The 18624-nt window shown below is 48.6% G+C and overlaps 4 protein-coding genes across 4 annotated transcripts; 1 reads left to right on the top strand and 3 right to left on the bottom strand.

The window, feature by feature from the left end:
* Nucleotides 1-8513: 8513 nt before the first annotated feature.
* Nucleotides 8514-9590, bottom strand: NMRAL1-3 (NmrA-like family domain-containing protein 1; the record flags this gene model as incomplete). Its single annotated transcript, XM_036645894.1, has 3 exons — nt 8514-8936; nt 9003-9398; nt 9450-9590. The coding sequence occupies 3 exons, from the start codon at nt 9588-9590 to the stop codon at nt 8514-8516; spliced, it is 960 nt and encodes a 319-aa protein (XP_036488999.1).
* An 884-nt stretch (nt 9591-10474) lies between these two features.
* On the bottom strand, nt 10475-11935 carry CGCS363_v014044 (putative agmatinase 2; the record flags this gene model as incomplete). Its single annotated transcript, XM_036645893.1, has 7 exons — nt 10475-10731; nt 10793-10943; nt 10995-11136; nt 11196-11322; nt 11381-11654; nt 11708-11793; nt 11848-11935. The coding sequence occupies 7 exons, from the start codon at nt 11933-11935 to the stop codon at nt 10475-10477; spliced, it is 1125 nt and encodes a 374-aa protein (XP_036489000.1).
* Nucleotides 11936-12443: 508 nt separating this feature from the next.
* Nucleotides 12444-15325, top strand: PUT4-1-0 (Proline-specific permease; the record flags this gene model as incomplete). Its single annotated transcript, XM_036645892.1, has 3 exons — nt 12444-14051; nt 14277-14502; nt 14553-15325. The coding sequence occupies 3 exons, from the start codon at nt 12444-12446 to the stop codon at nt 15323-15325; spliced, it is 2607 nt and encodes an 868-aa protein (XP_036489001.1).
* Nucleotides 15326-16908: 1583 nt separating this feature from the next.
* CGCS363_v014042 (Meiotically up-regulated gene 14 protein) lies at nt 16909-17947 on the bottom strand (the record flags this gene model as incomplete). The annotated part of the gene is made up of 3 exons (XM_036645891.1): nt 16909-17421; nt 17473-17554; nt 17616-17947. The coding sequence occupies 3 exons, from the start codon at nt 17945-17947 to the stop codon at nt 16909-16911; spliced, it is 927 nt and encodes a 308-aa protein (XP_036488862.1).
* Nucleotides 17948-18624: the final 677 nt, after the last annotated feature.

The following is an 18624-nucleotide window of genomic DNA, read 5'->3' as shown; positions in this document are numbered from 1 at the left end:
GAATTTGACATCCGGCTTGCTGCAACCAATGCGAAACCCGGTGGTGAGCAAACTTATTGCAGACCGCTCCAATGACAAGGCTTCGTCAATGACGCGGGTACTGGTGGCATGAATGCCAACGAGTTTTTCATATTGGTCGTTCGGCCGTTCATCATCACATCATCGTGCCGAGCTTCCCCAACTGTGTAATGTATCCGAACCCCAGGTCCACAGTGGCCAACCGACGCGAGCCCTACGGCGTGAATTATCCGATATCTCCTTGGCGAGGGCAGCAAGCGAAGCAGTGCGAAGTTTGCGACTGTCATCGCCAGGCCTTTCAGCAAAGCACCACACCATCACCAAGCAGCTGGTGTTAGCGGTCTGGCCGGTCGGTCAACGCCTCGGCATCGCATCCCCTTTCGGCAGCGGGGCCTTCCTCACCGGTTGCCATGTCGGCGTGAAGCTCCCTGGCATGCGACACTTTTGGAGCCAAGTGCGTTGTTTCCATTCCGTGACAGCGGTGTCTGTGAGCCTCAGGGCTATTGCCGACCTGCTTTGCACGGCATGTCCTCCGAGGGCCTTTCATCAACGGGTCTGCCCTCTGTAACCTTGCACGGCCCGTCTCACTGACAGATTGTGGGCACTCTCCACAACGAAAGCTCACCGAGCCTCATGTCTTCAGCGATGGGTCTGACTGCCTGTAATTTTGGCAAATGGAATCCTGCCTCGGGAGATGATGGGGGTGGCGACGTAGCGCTAGGTAGAGGTTTGACAACCGTCAATGAAGTTTGGTCCAACGTTTCCGTCCTTGATATTTGCTTAAGGGCGCGAGCATGGTATCGACGAGTGATGTTGCGTTCAACCGTAATGGTGGGTAAAGCCTTTTTGAGCGATTCGCTGGCTCAAGCCAAAGCAACTCATCTTTGCGCCCGCTGGTGAACCAAAGCTGTCTGGCAAGCTGCGTTTGGTGGGAAATGGACCAGTGTGCTTCCTGTGTATCGGCCTCTCGACGTGATACGGTCGTCTTCGCGGAGGCTCTGCAACGGCGAAGCACTAAAGCTGCTGTACGACGATACGCCGTTGGCTGAACCCCGCGATCTTCCATCACCTGACTGAGGGTGTCAACCGAAAGTCTTGTCAATGGCCCCAGCTCCGCTATGTGGTGCAAGATGCGCATTGAGACCCTTGTTGTGGCTGCAGATGACGCTCTCTGACGGTTGAAGATCGTTGCATTGGTCCCGTGATGCGACGGCAAGGCCCTTTCGACGGCTGAGCGACCCAGTTGCCGTCTGACGGACACCGACCTTTCCCACGGGCGGGCAACGCTCTCCATCAAGGACCACAGGCGGTGTCCAAGGTCGAGTCTTCGGCCCCCTCGACAGGGATGGCAGGGATTCGCGTCCGGAAGGATTTAAACGTCTTACAGGCGCACGGTGGTCTTGGTACAGCTGACAAGGCCTGAAGATCAACGACCGTTGGCGGTGACAGGGGAGTCTAATTGCTGTTGTCTCGTGCCCAGGGGCCTGCGAGGGGGGCGACTTTTTTTCAGCCCGGGCGGTTCGAAAAGATTTCAGCTCGCGGTACGTGGACCATTGACGATGCTTGATGCTTGATGCGAGTCCTGAGTCGTCAAGGGAGCATAGATGCATGCTGATCAACGGCATTGTTCTTCGAAGACGCAATGGGCGGTGAGGCGTGACGCGGCCTGGGAGGACGAGGATGAATGTGGGAGGGAAATTGGGAGGGCCTCAGAGATTCCGCGCTCTTCCCTTTGACGGCGGTCAGCTTCTCGAGGTAGGGTTCGAGAAAATACGTATTTTCGCTGGAATACAACGTACTATACTCACACCCTCGAAAACTATAAATAATAAGTTTTATACGCTAACCTAATTAGGAAGTATACTAACCTAATATAGTAAGTGTTAGCTTAGATTAATAATTAATCCTCTCTGACTTTATTAGTAGTCTCCTTAACGCTATAGCTCTAATATACCTCTAAAGTACTAAAGTTAACGCTATTATATTATTACTAAAAGTACTACTAGTAGTAATAGTGAAAAATTATAAACTTTATGCCTAATTTTAGCTTCTACTTTATAATTCCTACTTTAAAACTCCTTAATTATAATATAAGTATTATAAAAAGACCTTTATAAGTATAAATATATACCTCTAGTAGTACTTTAAAGTCTATACGTTTTATTAAACTACTTCTCTATATATATTTCTAATTTAGTAATTTTTTAGCTTTTAAGAGGTAATTACTAGCTATAGAGATAATTTTAAGTACTATATAGCTCTTTCTATTTACTATAATAATAAGCTTTTTACTTACTTTAATAACCTTACTATAATTACTCTCTTTAAGCTCTATATATCTAGCTAGATATTACTAACTACTTTCCTTTTCTATACTTACTTACTTAATAAGGTCTATAAGGATATAAAATACTAAATATAATAGTATATTAATAACTATACCTACTTTAATATGATTTTTAATAGCTCTAATAATATTACTAGTAATAAAGTTATTAATATATATATTTAAGTACTTAATAGTATTACTTTTTATTAATATACCTAGGATATAGGTGAAATTTAGTATATTATAAGGGATATAGTTAACCTTCTTTTTATTAAACTTAAGTATTTTACTTATAGCTAACATTTTAATAAATTAGAATTTTAATAAATTAATAGCTTTATAACTAATATTTATAAAACTATATAAGCTTACTATAAAGATCTAATTACTAACCTCTACTTTAATACTTTTAATATACTCTATAATACTTATAGTCTCTAATTACTTATTAGTAATATCTTCTAACTACTTTATTTTAATAGCACTTTTAAGGATATATAGTATATTATTATTAGTTTTTATACTTCTAAGCTATAATTTATAAAGTTTTATATTTACTAAGAAGATAAATATAGTAAATAGAGGGCTTTACTTATTATATATATTTTACTTCTCTTATTACTAACTTCTACTAACTTATTTTTATTATAGATATATTATTTAATAGAGAAGCTAAGTTACTACTTTTAAGTCTTTTATTTAAAGTAAGTTTACTTTATATTACTACTATAAAAAGCTTTATATACTTATTATTACTAGTGAATTTCTATTAATAATTACTAATAGTATTATAATTATAAAAAAATATAAATTTTAGTATAACTTAGAAACCCTTTACGCTCTACTTTAGCTAATTATAGAAGCTTAATACCTCTTTAAAGCTAATTATACTTACTTTAGTAAGGTTATCCCTTACTAGTAAGGTATTTAGAGTAAATAGATTACCTTTAAAGTAAATAAAATATACTTACTTCTTACTAAAAATAGTATTTAGCTTTAACTCTATAAAATTTATTATAAATACTAAGTATAGTAGTTATATAATATTAACTAGGCTATATAGGTATTAGATTTCTTTACTATTTAAGATACTATACTTATTATTATTATTATTAGCTATATTAAAGCTTTTATCTAAGGGTTTATAATACTTAATAAGGAGCTTAATATTTACTATAAATATCTTACTTATTAATCTTAGTATAGCTATCCTATTTTTAAGTTAATAAGTAACTTTTAGGATCCTAATTATAAGCTTTTTAAGGTATAATAAATAGCTTTTTTTATAAGTTTTAAGCTAGTAAAAGTTACTTTATATCTATTTAGTATAATTACTAATTTAGTACCCTCTAAGAGATCTTTTTTAATATAAAACTTTATCTATAACTAGTTTTATAATAGATTAACCCCTAAATATACTAATAAGTTAGTGTTTATCTATATTAACTAATAAGTATTTAGAAGGTTTATAGCTATACTAAAAAACTTAGAAGAAAGTGCTCTATAGTAAGAGGAAGTTAATAAGTTAGTTTTATTTTATTTTAATAAGTAGGTGGAATAAATAGGGGTTTAAGCGCTATAAAGTGCCCTTTTTAGCTTAGATCTATAGTTAATATTACGTTAGGTTATATACTTCGTTAAAATATAACGTTAGGGCCTCAGAATATGACGTACTGTACGCAGTACGGCGTTCGTTCTCAATCCCTATCTCGAGGGGCAGGAACCGCGTATCCTGATTTAGCGGTAACTCCTGCTTCATGAACACTCAGGCAGGTCCGGTCTATGAAGAAAAGAGACGTATGCAACTAGGAAGAAGCAAGCAAGCAACCACCGTCGCTCGCAGCAATTCTCGCGCATCACTCGTGCATCTCCATCGACTATCTCGCCGTAATCTCTCAACGCTCCTCCTCATCTCTGCAATACGGTCTCCATCCTTACTGAGATGTCAATCCCCTTCGCATCTCGGCACTGAGGGGCTCAATGGACACGCACGCAACCCATGAATAGCAATGTGTCAAACTCTATTCTGCAGAACACGACGACGGCCCGGCACCGAAAATGCTCCTCCCAGGTCCTCATCAACACAGGGGCTGGTGGATTGCATGCAAAACCCACCCACTGCGACTCGAAATTCTCTACAGGGACGAATGCCGCTCCGTTGCCACCTCATTTCGAACAAGTTGACGCCCAAGCGCATTGTTCCTTGCAGACGGCAGACGTGGCTCTGGCCACTACGGGGGCCCTTTTGACAAATGCCTTCATCGCCATACCGCCATGACCTCCTCAGCCCCTGGCTGTTAACACGGAATAGGCACCTTGTATGCCTTAAATCGATGTCTTGCAGCTGTCAGGAGGGTCAACAAACACGGTGATGCGACTCAAACCCTCCAACGAGCCCCGCTCAGTCCCTGCCCAATATGCTGATCCTGCTGCCCTCTACAGGGGCACTCAGCTCTCGCCGCTCCGAATGCAACGAAAACCTGCCACGCCGCACAAGTCTCGCAGATGCCATCACTCATGTGACGAGCCAACGACAGGGCTCTCCAAAGTTTGGGCAGTCTGGCGGTCATTGCGTGGCATATTCAGCAATAGACTTGACACCATCGACCTCCTTCAAACCACCCCCGAGGACGTGAAAACAAAGGGGCCCCTTCTGGATCTTCGACACAATGGTTTCCTTCGCATTGTCCATGCGCCAATGTTCGAGATTGAGCCAGACGGGGTTGCCGGCCGGTCTGCAAGCCCAAATCCACGTTTGCTCGACCGCTGGGAGCATCATCATTTCGTTTTCGCTTGCCACGTTATCCACAGTGCGCCGTCGGTGGGCGCTGATGGGATCTGGGCCATGATCTTCGTTCAGTATCGCCGTTGCCACGAGGTCCTACCGGCAGGAAACCGTGAAAAAAAAAACGGCAGTGTTGTTTACGCGTTTGATATGACTGCCGCTGATATCAACGTAAGCCTTACCTGAGTGACATGACATGCGAATCTGACTTTATTGCAAGGCCGTCGAAGTTCCATGGCACCGACTCTATTCACAGGCAGAATTTTGGCTTTGTTCGAATGGCGCGTCGGACCCCCGCAACGCAACATGTCCATTCGTCAGGAAACGGAACACTTTCTTATCCCATCTTCGCCGTCAGGCAGGACGTCTGTGTTGTTATTGAATTGGCACGCCAATACACTGAGCCGGACTGGAAAAGTCGTAGTCGTTCAGCACGTGTCCAGTGATTCGTCTATTTGCCTGCGAGGGTTCCTCACCGACTGACCAAAAGCAACCGGCGGTGGTATCCACTTCTTGACCGAGGTTTCGAGTTATTGGGGAGAGGGAACGCCAAATCTCCCGGGGCATCAAAGATCAGTGCGTCGGAGTCATCCCCAAGATCCTTTGCGCTGGGGTGCATGGCGTGAAGCCCATGTGACAAGCGGCATGACTACTGCAACGGCCTCAATTGGGCTTCTAACGAGTGTTGGAGATGCAGTTGGAATGGTCGTCTCATTGAGGTAAACAGGGGCATATCCTGTCGGGCGCCGAGCATGTATCAGTACATGATGCACCTCCACGCTGCAAGTTGCATCATTGGCGGTATTGGTGATGTTGGATTGGCCACTTCATTCAGAAGGTAATGCGTGTTTGCTTGTCTCCAGGATATCTGGCGTGACTTTATGTCATTACATTGTGCATCCGTATTCACGCACACAGGTGCAGAGAACGGTCCCAGAAGTCTGGGACATCCCGCGTTATGGCGCATCAGCTCGATTATGATTCGATGCGTTTTATGATAACACGTCGTGGAACGTGACAAAAGCCTGCCCACGTGCATACATGTTTGTCAGGTTTGCATAGTCTGCACCTGCCGACGCGGTCGCACCAAACACCTCTGCAGAACGGCTCTTCACGCCCACGTTGTCTGGAACCGAACGGCGACGGCTGAAATTGCCAATCGAGGGAACCCGAGTAGCAGCCAGCCTTGACGGCAGCACCTTCTCAACGAGGAGACATCTCCGCAAGGCTCCGGGTGGAGGGGAGGAAAGAGGAACTTAGCTGGGCAGTTTCGTGGTCAGAAAAGCCAATCTGGCGATCTGAAGGTTCGGCCCTCGTGCCCGCCTCCGATGGGCCCCATCGCCAAAACCCATGTTCCATTATCAAAGTCGTTGGTGTAAACCAGGCGAACTTCACCGAAAGGGTCCAACAAGCGAATTACAATCCTTCAAATATCCACCTCATCACATTGAATCCTTGCGAGTCGTCCACTACTGATCCGACTCTGTGTGATATGTCAAGGGGTTAAGACGAGCAATCTAGGTGATATCGTGGTTGACCTATCGAGATTTGCCATTTTCCGGGCCTCTGGGTTCCTGCTACACGGCATGAGGAGGCAACACGAACCGGTTCATTGGCATTTCTCCGGCAGGCTATTTTCGTTGCCGAAGGCTGATTCAGGACTCAAAATTAGGTTCGCAAAAGGTCTTGTCCAGCATGTTCTACGGCATATCTTGAATACCAGGTTATGATCGACATTGCCTTGCGAGGTGTGGTGGCTTGAATGTCAACAGAACGGCCTGGTGACGGACGAATGGTCAGGAGATGATATCAACTCAGCCTATCTGTATCGATCGTGGTCATATCTCGAGAAGGCTAGCCACGAAATATCCTCCGAGCCTCGTGCATATCTCTCCAATCCTCCAACAGCCAATAGCCCTTACCCAGGCTGTTGGAACCTTTCTAGACTGACGCCGAGATCCCGAACGGATGCACATCCCTCCACATCGGTAGGAAACACCACCAGGCTGGTTATTTCCGAGACCACAATAGAATCTCACAGCCTTGGCTTTCATATCCAGTTCGCTCAAGATGTCACCGGTCAGTTGTCAAGTTACCTCACCGTCATTCAACAATGTCCGAATTCTGGTAGCGAGGCTAGTAAACAAGGATTTGAAACCAAGAAATACTGCCATTCAAGACGGACTACTCCGTCCCAAACATAGAACCTCACGAGCTGTCATGTCGATGTCACCGCCCAGAGCTGCTGAATCCCTCAGATATCAGCGACCATCACGTTCCTCTAGTTTGCGCCCCCACCGGCCGGGGTGCATAGCACAATTAGCAAACACGCAACCACCTCCAAAAGAGAAGAGAAAAGATCCACACACCAAGGCATCTCAACGGCGTAGCACCATACAACCCCCTCCGACATCATCTCGCGACCTGTCGTTGGTGACGGCCAAGACCTTTCAAAAGTGGTACCGCGACGAATCAGCTCGGCGCAGTGAGTGCCGGGTGTGACGATAGACATCGCCCGCTACGCGCGAGAACCGGTCGAGGTAACTTCCACAGTGGGAGTTCCTGACCCAACACGCCGGGTCGAGGGAATGCGTCTCTCGTATTTGGGAGACGTTTTCTGTGTAACGGTTGGCCCTGCTGATGAGGTGGGCGAGCGGGCGTAATGGCAAACATCGTGGTTGGCACTGGCCAGCGCGTAAACCCACGCCTTGATGAAATGCGGGCGTCGCTGCATTGCTGAGGTGAAGAGTTTGGGATGAGTTGTCTGTGCCGCCGAAAGAGTTGCCTCTCTGGGCACCGGCTGTTTGGTGACGTTGACGTTACACTTTAGCCACGAATAGAGATAGACGACGTGTGCGATGGTCGAAGCAAGCAGGCATCCTCAACGCCAGCTGAGTTAGAGTAAGAGTAGACTGATGGAACGATCTCACTTTGTAGGTACACCGCGTCGTTAGTGTTTGTTTTGTTTTATGATTAATGATCTAGTGAAATATGAACCGATTGGATCGACGCGTTCGAATGACCTCAGCTCATGGGTCAAAAATTTGCGAGTACCTTAGTATTAGGGGTCCATGCTGGGTTTATGGTGATAATTCATACTATGACCAAGGTTTCCCACGAGAAAAGCTCGTAGACATGAATAAGAGTCACGAAGGGACTAGAACAATAGCATTGAATATGAGGGAAATCTACGAATTATTGTTTCAGAGTGAATTCTCATAAATATAGTGTCAATAGCATGAATCCTTTGGGTTAAGCCCTTTAGTTCCACGGATATCTAGTCATCTGTAAAAAGCTGGAATCATGTCACTGAAGAGGCTAAGCAATACTCTCGAGCTCAGAGTCTTTTGCGATATCCAATTGTTGCTAACATTCCCAACTTTAAACGATCTGATCCTTCAACGCCGTCAGCGCCTGCTCGAAGTTGATCAACTTGCCCTGAACACCAAGCTCCTCCAGTGAAATGATTCTCCCAGAGGCCAGCGAATTCCAATCAGGAAACTTCTCGCTGAACCTCAACTGAGCCGCTAGCTCCGCACCAAAGTCTCCCCAGATTTTGGCCATGTCGCTGTCGGATATCTCAAAATACACCGCAGGCTTGCCGGTAACCTTTTCGAATACGTCTACCAACTGGGCCATGGGCTTGTAATCCGTGACACAGACTGCAACCTTCCCGTAGGCTTTTGCACCAGCTTCCAGGATTCCGCGAACGACAATACCGGAGTTGTTCTGGGCGTCGCCAGAGATGGGGAGTATGCCGGACGGGGACGACGGAACGATGAACGCATACCCTGCAGACATTGGCTTTGAAGACGAATCTGGTCAGTGATGTCATGTGCTTAGACAAATCATGGTTATCTCTCAACGTACAATTGGAGTGAATCTCATCGTTGGCAAAAAAGCCAGGTTCGAGGTGTACCAACCCAGCCAGAACTCTGTTGTCTTCGACCACAACTCAGGAGTGTTCTCGATCATCCAGTCTATGGCCTGTTGCTTGTAGTCAAGGTGAGGGACCTTCAGCCTCCCGTTGGAGGCTTTGTCTGCATGGGGCAAGCTGCTAATGACGTAGTGGTTGAGAGTGGTTGACTGTGAAGCAGCCCTGGCGAGGTTCTTCAGCTGTTCGAGCTCCTCCAGGCCTGCTCCATCACGGCCCAAGGTTGGAACGGACTCCCAATAAGTCGTCACAACGAAAGCTGCTGCTGCTCCTTCGAAGGCTTTGGCCAGGCTAGACTCGTCGTTGACATCGGCGGTTACGACCTCGACCCCCTGAAAGACATGATGAGACAGAAATTCATCCTGAAATACGTTTATACGTACCTTATCTGCCAGGCTTTTGGCTTTTGCACTATTCGCATTCCTTGTTATTCCTCGGACCTTCCACTTTGGGTCTTGAAGGAGCTGGTTGACGACCGAGCCTCCTTGAGCACCGGTGGCCCCAATAACCGCGACGATTGACATGTTGATGCAGATGCAAAAGGTTCAGTTGAAGAAGACATGTAAGTATGCTGTGCAGAGAAGAATATCACAAAACCAAGGTCTAAGCCATCGTCTTAAATATTTCATAACACGAACCAATCCAGAATACGGCAGGCTAAGGATACCCGAGTCTGATCGATGAGCGCGCGGTAGTCATGCCATGGCAATTACTTCCAGCAGAGCCATTCGGACCGTTCATACCTACACAGGTTCTTGAAAGTGACGAGGGATGGTAGCACGGCAGGAATTGCTGGCCACTGAGTGATCTGCCGTGGCCACGAGTGGGGTATGCCGCGCGGTAAATACAGTCACGTCCCCGATCCAATCCGGAATTATTACCGGCTATGGAGTCGTTGCGGCGCCGAAGTGGGGTAGGATGGCCCTCCCGCGCGGCTCAAGAACATTTGCGCCGGGCGAAGGCGGCGGGCCGAGCCGTGAACGAGCCGTCGTTCTTTTGCATACAAGTACACACACTGCTTCCGATGTTGATCGTAAATGATTGACGTCCAAACACGGATAGAGATTGTGCTCATCCCGCGCGGTTGATGACTGTGTAATTCCTGGCTTTCTGACTTGTCACACTGGGCGTAAGCTTCAGCTCAAGTGCCCAAGTGATCAATCGGATAAATGCGCCGTGTGTGTGACAGCATTTCTCCGGAAGTACATTGCGCGTGTATGACTTAGAAAAACCTCACAGCCACATTTCAAACACCTAAAACGACGGAGCCTATTGGCGAGAACAGTTGTTCGTAATACAACGTAAGCTGATCTGCGATGGCCTCAGCTGCATCGCCAGTAGTACCAGCACAATCGATTATCGGTCCAACGCATGCATGCCAATTATTGGCTCGTACAGAGACAACTCCTCAAAGCTCATCCTTGACTTCAGGTGCTGGCTTGAAGGCCTTCTTCTTTGTCATGCCGGCCAAGATATCCACGATAAGATCTGCCGCAGCGACTGAGGTTGTCTCGGCAACAGTATCATAAGGTGGGCTGACTTCCACGACGTCGGCGCCAACCATGTTCAAGCCTTCGAGCCCCTTCAGGAACCTCTTAAGCTCACGGGTAGTCCAGCCTCCTGACTCTGGGGTGCCCGTTGCCGGAGCAATACTGGGATCCAGGACTGCATTCATTGAATCCCATTAGCATTTTGGTCTGTACTTGGAAAGTGGATGATGAATTACCGTCAATGTCGATGGACAGATATACAGGCGTGTCACCAACAGCCTTCTTAACCTTCTCGATGATGCCATTCATTCCAATGTCGTCGATCTCATGGGCTTCAATGGTGGTGAAGCCGACGACGTCTCTGTCGATCTCATAATCTTTCGGTCCCTGAAATCTGTCAGTTGAATTCAGTACGCATGATAGAGGCAAGACGCCTACGAAGAGCTTAGTCCTCAAGCCACCATGAACGCTAGTGCCTTTCCTCACACAACCCTCGCGACTGGCGTGCCAGAAGAAGGTACCGTGAGTGATTGCGGATTGATTAGATACGATACCGGTATATCCTTCGCAAGGGTCCCAACTAAGTTTCAATTAGTAAATTAGTACAGCATTTTGCTCCTGGAATTGACATTGACTTACGTATCAAGATGAGAGTCAAGATGGATGACAGAAACTGGGCCATACACAGTCTTCAAGCTTCTGAGAATGGGCAGTACGATGGAGTGATCGCCACCGAGACTGATGATTCTTGGGTGCTCCCATTGATCTAGTGATATGTCAGCGGAAGCTTCCCGAAACATAAACATGCGATATCTGGGACGTACTGTTGTCTGATGTGGGGTGGTAGAGAATCTGACGATACGCTTGCTCCATCTGCTTAAAGGCATGCTGGGCGTCGAAAGGGGTGATGGGCACATCTCCACAGTCGATGATCTCCAGGCCCTCTTCGTATGGGTCGACACCCCAGACGGTGTTGTAGCTGCGACCCTTCTTTTCTCTAGATGATCCTGCGCGGATACCTCTAGGCCCAAAGCGAGCTCCGGGGCGGTATGACGTCGACGTATCGTAAGGAAAACCCAAGATCGCGACATCAAGAGGCTGTAAACGTTGATTAGCCGGTGAATGGAGACTATCGGCTTGAGTTTGGTCACCTTGTTGTGAGATTCAGCAAGACATCTCTGCCATTCTAAATGGGCAAACGTAACAGGCTGTGAGAAAGGGAGGTCTTTATCCAAATCTGATGATGATCAGTCAACTTGGCTCCCAGTCTTCTGAAGCGGGGTTGAAATACCTTCAATTGGGTACTGGTAGTCTGGGCCAACGTTGAGTGCGGCTGTCTGCGCAGCCCCGGCCAAGACAAGGGCGTCAGTGAATCTCATTTTCATGAAATGTTAAACCGAGATGATTAAGCTGATGTTTGTGAGAACGATGTGAACGGCAATCACCCCCGGCTGAATTTTAAATACCACCAAACTACTGCAGGCATCACACACTGAGCGCGGGGAACATCTCCGACCAACGTCCGATGTTGGAGCTTATCACATGCGGCATGCCGAAGGAAGGAGACTCCGAGACCCCACTTTCCGGCCACACGGCTTGGAGCAACCGACTCCGATATCTTGCGGGAGGACATGGCCACTATCCAAAGCTAAAATTGCGTTAGCATAGATAAGACGACTTCTTATCTCTGAAACGTCAAATACGTGATCGTGAACGACGTCGTGTAGAATCCGCTAAAGGGGTTCGTAACGACATATATAATGGGCGCGGCGTAGCGGTGGATTCTCGGAGTAACATGCATATGTTCTGCAGGCGAACATATCCTCATACGTGTTTTTAGTTCCATTCTACACCGGTCTCTTTACCCCTTGAGCCCCGGTCGCCAAGATGTCGGTCGAGAGGGAGCCCAAAATCGAAAGTGACAGCGAGGCGAAACAGAGCGTCGATCCGCAGGTCACTCGCCCAGAGTCGGTCGATGTCGCCGAAAATAGAGAGCTGACAACGAAGCGCGGCCTATCATCACGACATGCGCAATTTATCGCGCTCGGAGGGTCCATTGGCACCGGCCTCTTCGTCAGCTCCGGCGGCACCTTGGCCCGAGGCGGCCCGGCATTCCTGGTCGGAAGCTACGTCGTCATGTCCGCTCTGATCTACATGGTCCTTACCGCCGTCGTCGAGATCTCAACATACCTGCCTCTCCCTGGCGGCACAATGAATTACTATGGAAGTCGCTATGTCTCTCGAAGCTTGGGGTTCATGATGGGGTGGTTGTACTTCTACTCATTCGCCATCTTCGTCCCTTTCGAGCTTACGGCGTCCGCACTTGTTATCGAGTACTGGAATCCGAACGTCAACAATGCGGTCTGGATCACTATCATGCTTTTGCTGGTTGTCGGTCTGAATCTGCTACCGGTCAAGTTCTACGGCGAAACCGAGTTCTGGTTCGCCAGCTTGAAAGTCATCACGATCGTCGGCCTCCTGATCCTTTCGTTCATCCTTTTCTGGGGCGGTGGACCCAGCCATGACCGACTGGGCTTCCGCTACTGGCAACACCCCGGCGCCACCAAGACTATGATTGTCGACGGTGATGCGGGCAGGTTTGTGGCTGCGTTGTCCACACTTCTTAGCAGCGTCCTGCCCTTCACCTTCTCTCCGGAGATGATCGTCGTTACGGCCGGAGAGGTCCAGTCACCCCGCCGTAACCTGCCCAAAATCGCCCGCAACTTCTTTTGGCGTCTCGTTGTGTTTTATATCGGCGGTACGATTGCCATCTCTGTCATCTGCCCATCCGATGCCTCAGCTCTTACGAACGGCGGTTCGGGTGCTGCGTCATCCCCCTGGGTCGTCGGTATCAAGAACGCCAGCATCAAAGGTCTGGACAGTGTTATTAACGCCGTTATCGTAACTGCGGCCTGGTCCGCAGGAAACTCGTTCTTGTACCTGGCCAGCAGATCCCTATACTCGATGGCCTGCGAAGGAAGCGCCCCGGCCATCTTCAGACGGTGCACGAAGCAGGGAGTTCCGATCTACGCTGTCATTGCCAGCTCTCTGTTCTCGCTCTTGGCATACATGAACGTCAACTCGTCGGCGGCAGACGTCTTCAACTGGCTTCTGAATCTTGTTAACACGGGTGGTTTCATCTCTTGGGTGTGCTGTGGAATCATCTACCTGCGATTCCGGAAGGCCTGCGAAACCCAGCAAGTGCCGAAGGAAATGCTCACCGCTCGCTCATGGCTGCAGCCGGTTGGTGCATGGATCTCATTGGTTGTATTCGCTATTCTCTGCCTTCTGAACGGATTCACGGTGTTCTTCCCGTCGAGATGGTCGGTGGCAGACTTTCTTTCGGCGTACATTGGCCTTCCACTTTTCGTGGTCATCTACTTCGTGCACCGCTTTCTGTACCGCGGAGATACTTGGGCCATCAAGTCCGAAGACGTCGACCTGCAGAGTGGGTTGGCCGAGTTGGAGGCGGAGGAGGACCTCGAGGTGCCTAGCGTGAGTTCGTGGCAAAAGTTCAAAAGTTCTGCAGGACGCGTCGTGGGAAGAAAGTAAGATTGCTAGTTAAGTTAGTCTCTCGCAGTCTCTTGCCACGTCAGATAAGACGCCATGAAGAAAGATAGAAAAGGCCGCCGGCAAAAGCCTGCGGCGCACTTAGATACCGGGGATATGTATACAGTGTTTCCCATATTTATTTGAACAATCAATCGAATCCGCTAATAGGACATCAATCAATTTGCCAATGGTTTCGTATTTGTTATGGAGCTAGTAAAGATACTGGTTGTGGGCTGCGGTCCGGTCGGCACCATGTGCGCTTTTGCGCTGCAGAAGTCGGGGCAGGCAACGGTCACGGCCATCCTGCGGTCGAACTCTGACTTGGTGAAAAGCCAAGGGTTCCGAATCCAAAGCGTCGACCATGGGGAGATCGACTCTTGGAGACCTCATAATAGTACGTCATTTGTCAAACGTGAGGTTTCTAAAGCTGACACCAACGGACAGTTGAGCGTACCGTCCACGATTCTCTCCAACACGGCCCCTTTGACTATGTTGTCGTCGCCCTCAAGAACCTCCCTGACATCTACTCGATCCCGGATATCATCGCTCCCGCTGTAACTCTGGATCGCACCTCAATCGTCTTAGTCCAGAACGGCATCGACATAGAACAACCTTTCGTTGACGCCTTTCCAAAAAGCACACTTCTGACAGGCGTCCCCATGATCGGATGTGAGCTCAACGGCCGCGAGCTTCTCCACAATGACCCGGACATCCTCCAGATCTCACCATTTCCGTTTCAGAGCCACGGAAAGTCTCGAGACTCATGTGTCAAATTTGCAGACATGTACAATCTTGGGGGAGCGAAGTGCAACATTCAAGAAGATATCATCTGGCATCGATGGAGAAAACTCATCTGGAATGCATCTTTCAACACAGTCTGCGCCTTGACAAACATGGACTCGGGGACCGTACAGGATACCGGAGGTATTGACACGCTCATTCGCCCCGCCATGGACGAAGTTGTGGAAATCGCAAGAGCAGCCGGTTGTGTGCTTCCGTCGGGGATCCAAGAAGATATGGTCGCTTTTACACCCAAGGAAGCACACTTAAAGCCCAGCATGCAGGTCGATGCTATTAGAGGACGACCAATGGAGATTGAGGTCATTCTTGGTAACCCTATTCGTACCGCGCGCAGCTTCGGAGTCGCGACTCCAACGCTGGTGGTTTTATACAACCTGTTGAAGGCCAAGCAGTGGCAGTTTACAGCCGGAAGATGATGATCACCGTGTTGAGCTTCCTATTTCGCCATGGAAGCCCACGAAGTATGCTGTACTGGAAGTTGCCCCAAATTTCATGGACTGTTCTTGGTAATGAGCAAAGTTTCTGTCAGGGAAGTGAAAGGCATAATTGATGACTGGAGTTTCAATTCCTTACTACCTAACTAAGTAATACACAAACGACGAGAGTTTGCTCTCATTCTGTTGGAGCTCTCAGAGTCCCGACGATCAATGCATTGTTGCCGGCGAGACAAAATACGAAACGGCCACCCATGCGTTGTGTATTACAATTTCTTCTGCAGGCCAGCCGCCTTGTAGATCAGCAAATCGAGACTTACTGCAGATATCTTGTGGAAACAGATACATCTGCCTCCACTCAAGCGTCAAGCGACACCGCAGTCTACCAGCAGCCCAAGCGGTCGGAAAGACACTGGCGGCTGCAAACGTTGTTGAGATTGACGTTTTCTGCCCAACCCGAAACGGTATCATCAGATCCGCACTTGCCAATAGTGGTCGCAGCGGCGTCAATGAGATTGCCCTTGATGAATTATATCTTAGTTAAGTCCCACCCAAAGGAGAGCGGAGGAAATGTTCCAGACTACGTACCTGTGGCATGTTGGTAATCGTGTCCCTCCAACCAATCCAGCAGATGGAGCGATCCGAGGTCAGCGAGATACCATTCACATTGCTGGGGACGATGACACCGCGGTTGTTGAGCAGGGTATTGACCAATCTCTTGCACAGGTCGGTAGGGGCGCCGTTGGTGTCGGAACAAAAGACGTTGTTACTGCCACACTGGTCATTGGCTTCGGATCCTGCTGGCGAAACGACCGGTGGCCAGGATGCTTGGTTCTCCCAGGCGGCATCCCCGTCGAACGTGGCTGGTGATTCAGAAGTAGAGCCCCAGTACTCCAAGGTTCCAGTTTCGACCACCCGGCTGTACATAAGAACAGGCGCGGTCTCGTTGCGGGGTGCGAGGATAGCGGCGCCCTGGACGTTGACGGCAAGGCCAGCGGCCAAGGCAAGAGTCAGAGAGTTGAGCTGCATTATGGCTGTCGGGGTGTCAGATCAAGCGGTGTAAGATCCAAAATGCAATTGGCAAAGAGAGGTGCCCGGCTTATGATGTCGAGGGAGTGAGGCTTGCTCCTTCTCATTCTGCTTAGATCGTAGCTAGGTTGATGGAGGTGTTTTATACACACTCGGGAACAGACTGACAAGGTGAATCTCATTTCCGTCTCAAAGAAACACGTAAGTCTTTTACATTCACTATCGATAACAATCTCTCTCTAAGGTACAAGCAATTTACGGCGCCGTCACGCAGCCAGCAAGCCTTGGACTAGACACCAGCGGCGCAGAGGCTGTAGTAACTGTAAGCATCTGAGAACGGGCCCTTATCAGACTGGCTCTTTGACCAAAAATGAAGCCCCTAGCCTGCGTTAGGGTAATATAATCCTTGTGTAACGTATGGAATTTCATCAAGCACATGACCAGAAGGCCACAAAGAGTATGGAGGAAAAAGCAATGATGGTGTATTTATGTTGGTCAAAACTCTTTACGTCCGTTGTCCATCGTGGTATCTGACGTTAAAGTAGGAAGTCACCTCCTGAAACCGCCAGCTCGTACTCATAATCTGGTTGAAATTCCAACCACATGGCTTCGGGAGTGGTCAGTCGATACGTATACTCCGCTTCCTCATGAGGACAGATAGACTTTTGAATACCAGAAGCAGCAGCTGCTTCCGCCAGAAGCTGGACGCGGCACGAGTTCTCCATCAGAGTATAGAGAAATGCAGCCTCATCGACAGTCTTTCCCGTTGTTAGAAGGCCGTGATTCTTCAATATCGCGCACCTGTTGGGTCCCAATGCTGCCGCGATCCGCTCCCCCTCCGACGCCTGAAACGCAATACCACCAAACATGTTATGGACGGCATGATCATTGTAGAAGGTGCAGGCATCTTGGTTGAGCATCTCGAGTGGCCGTCCGAAGGATGCCCAAGCTTTCCCGTGAATGCTGTGGAAATGACACGCTGCGTTGACATCGGGACGGGCGTGGTGCAAAGCCGAGTGAATGTTGAAACCGGCGTTGTTGATGCATGCCTCGTTGATTTAGTATGAGTACAGTGAATTTGGTCCTGTTTCCAAACTCACATGATTGCCGCCTATGATCTCTCCATTCATGTTCACATGCACCAAGTCGCTCACCTTAATGAGACCAAAGTGGCGGGCTAGGCTTTCGCGGGTCGTCAATAAGGGTGAGCGGAACGAAGATTCGGGCGGGATAAGTGACTTACGGGTTTATCCAGAATGTGTCAGGGTCAACTGGATCGCGGACTGAAATATGGCCAGCAGTGCCCTCGAGGTAGCCCTTTCTTGCGACCACTCGGAAAGCTCCAGCCATCCGTTCCAGGACCCATTTACGTTCATGATAAGGATCTGTGAACTTAGGAATACCTGCTATGAGAGCGCTTCTCCCGATGGTGGCCCCTGAGCCATCAACGGTTGAGAGTCCGTCCATGTGCGTGTCCAAGACCCGGGGACGGGAAGAATTCTGGGCGGAACCATTACTGTCACTTCGTGGTGTCTGAAGCTTCAAAACTGCCGTTGTAATGGTGTTGGATGACATGATCTGGTCTTAGAAGCTTATGGAAGATGTACAATCTGAATTTCAAGGCTCTTTTCTTTTGAGATTTTCTTGCCAGCATGTGCGCTTGCTGCTTTTATGTACATCGAAGATGGCCGTTCGCTGCCTCATAGCGAAGCGAACCATGGCTTTTCTTCCAGCAGTATTCCTACTGCATTGATCCTCGGTTGTTTTCAGTCCCCAAAGTTGACAACAGAGGCAATACGCACAGATCTTCATCAGAGTAAGAGATTCCGATTGCCAGTTTTCTTTAGATGTTGCGAATGATGCTGTCAGGGGTGGCGTTGGCGCCATAGTGGGTCCTGGGAGTCTCCTTCCTCGGCAAGATGGTGCGGGCGCTGCCTTATCACACCGATATGATAGGAGATGAAGCGACGTGATTGCTCGACACATCGACTCCGACTTGCCCCCCGGTCTTTCTCCGAGGAAAGACAATGCGAGGTTTGCAAGGAAGACCGGCATTCGAATCACGAAGGCGTACACCTTGTGTCGGAAGGGCTCCCGTACTTCGAAGCCAACCAAGGAAGAAGTCATGGACAAGGAGGATGGGCAGCGTATCAGACAGATATCTGAAGCTGCTCCGAGGGCTTTTGAATAGCATTTTCACGCTCGGATACAAAAGGACGCGTTCCCATCGGATCTACAAACTTCACTCCATG

The sequence above is a fragment of the Colletotrichum siamense genome (assembly GCF_013390195.1).
Source record: "Colletotrichum siamense strain Cg363 chromosome Unknown KSG_Cg363_contig10, whole genome shotgun sequence".
NCBI lineage: Eukaryota > Fungi > Ascomycota > Sordariomycetes > Glomerellales > Glomerellaceae > Colletotrichum > Colletotrichum siamense.
The sequence above is the reverse complement of the archived record's forward strand: the minus strand, read 5'-3'. Positions and strand labels throughout refer to the sequence as shown.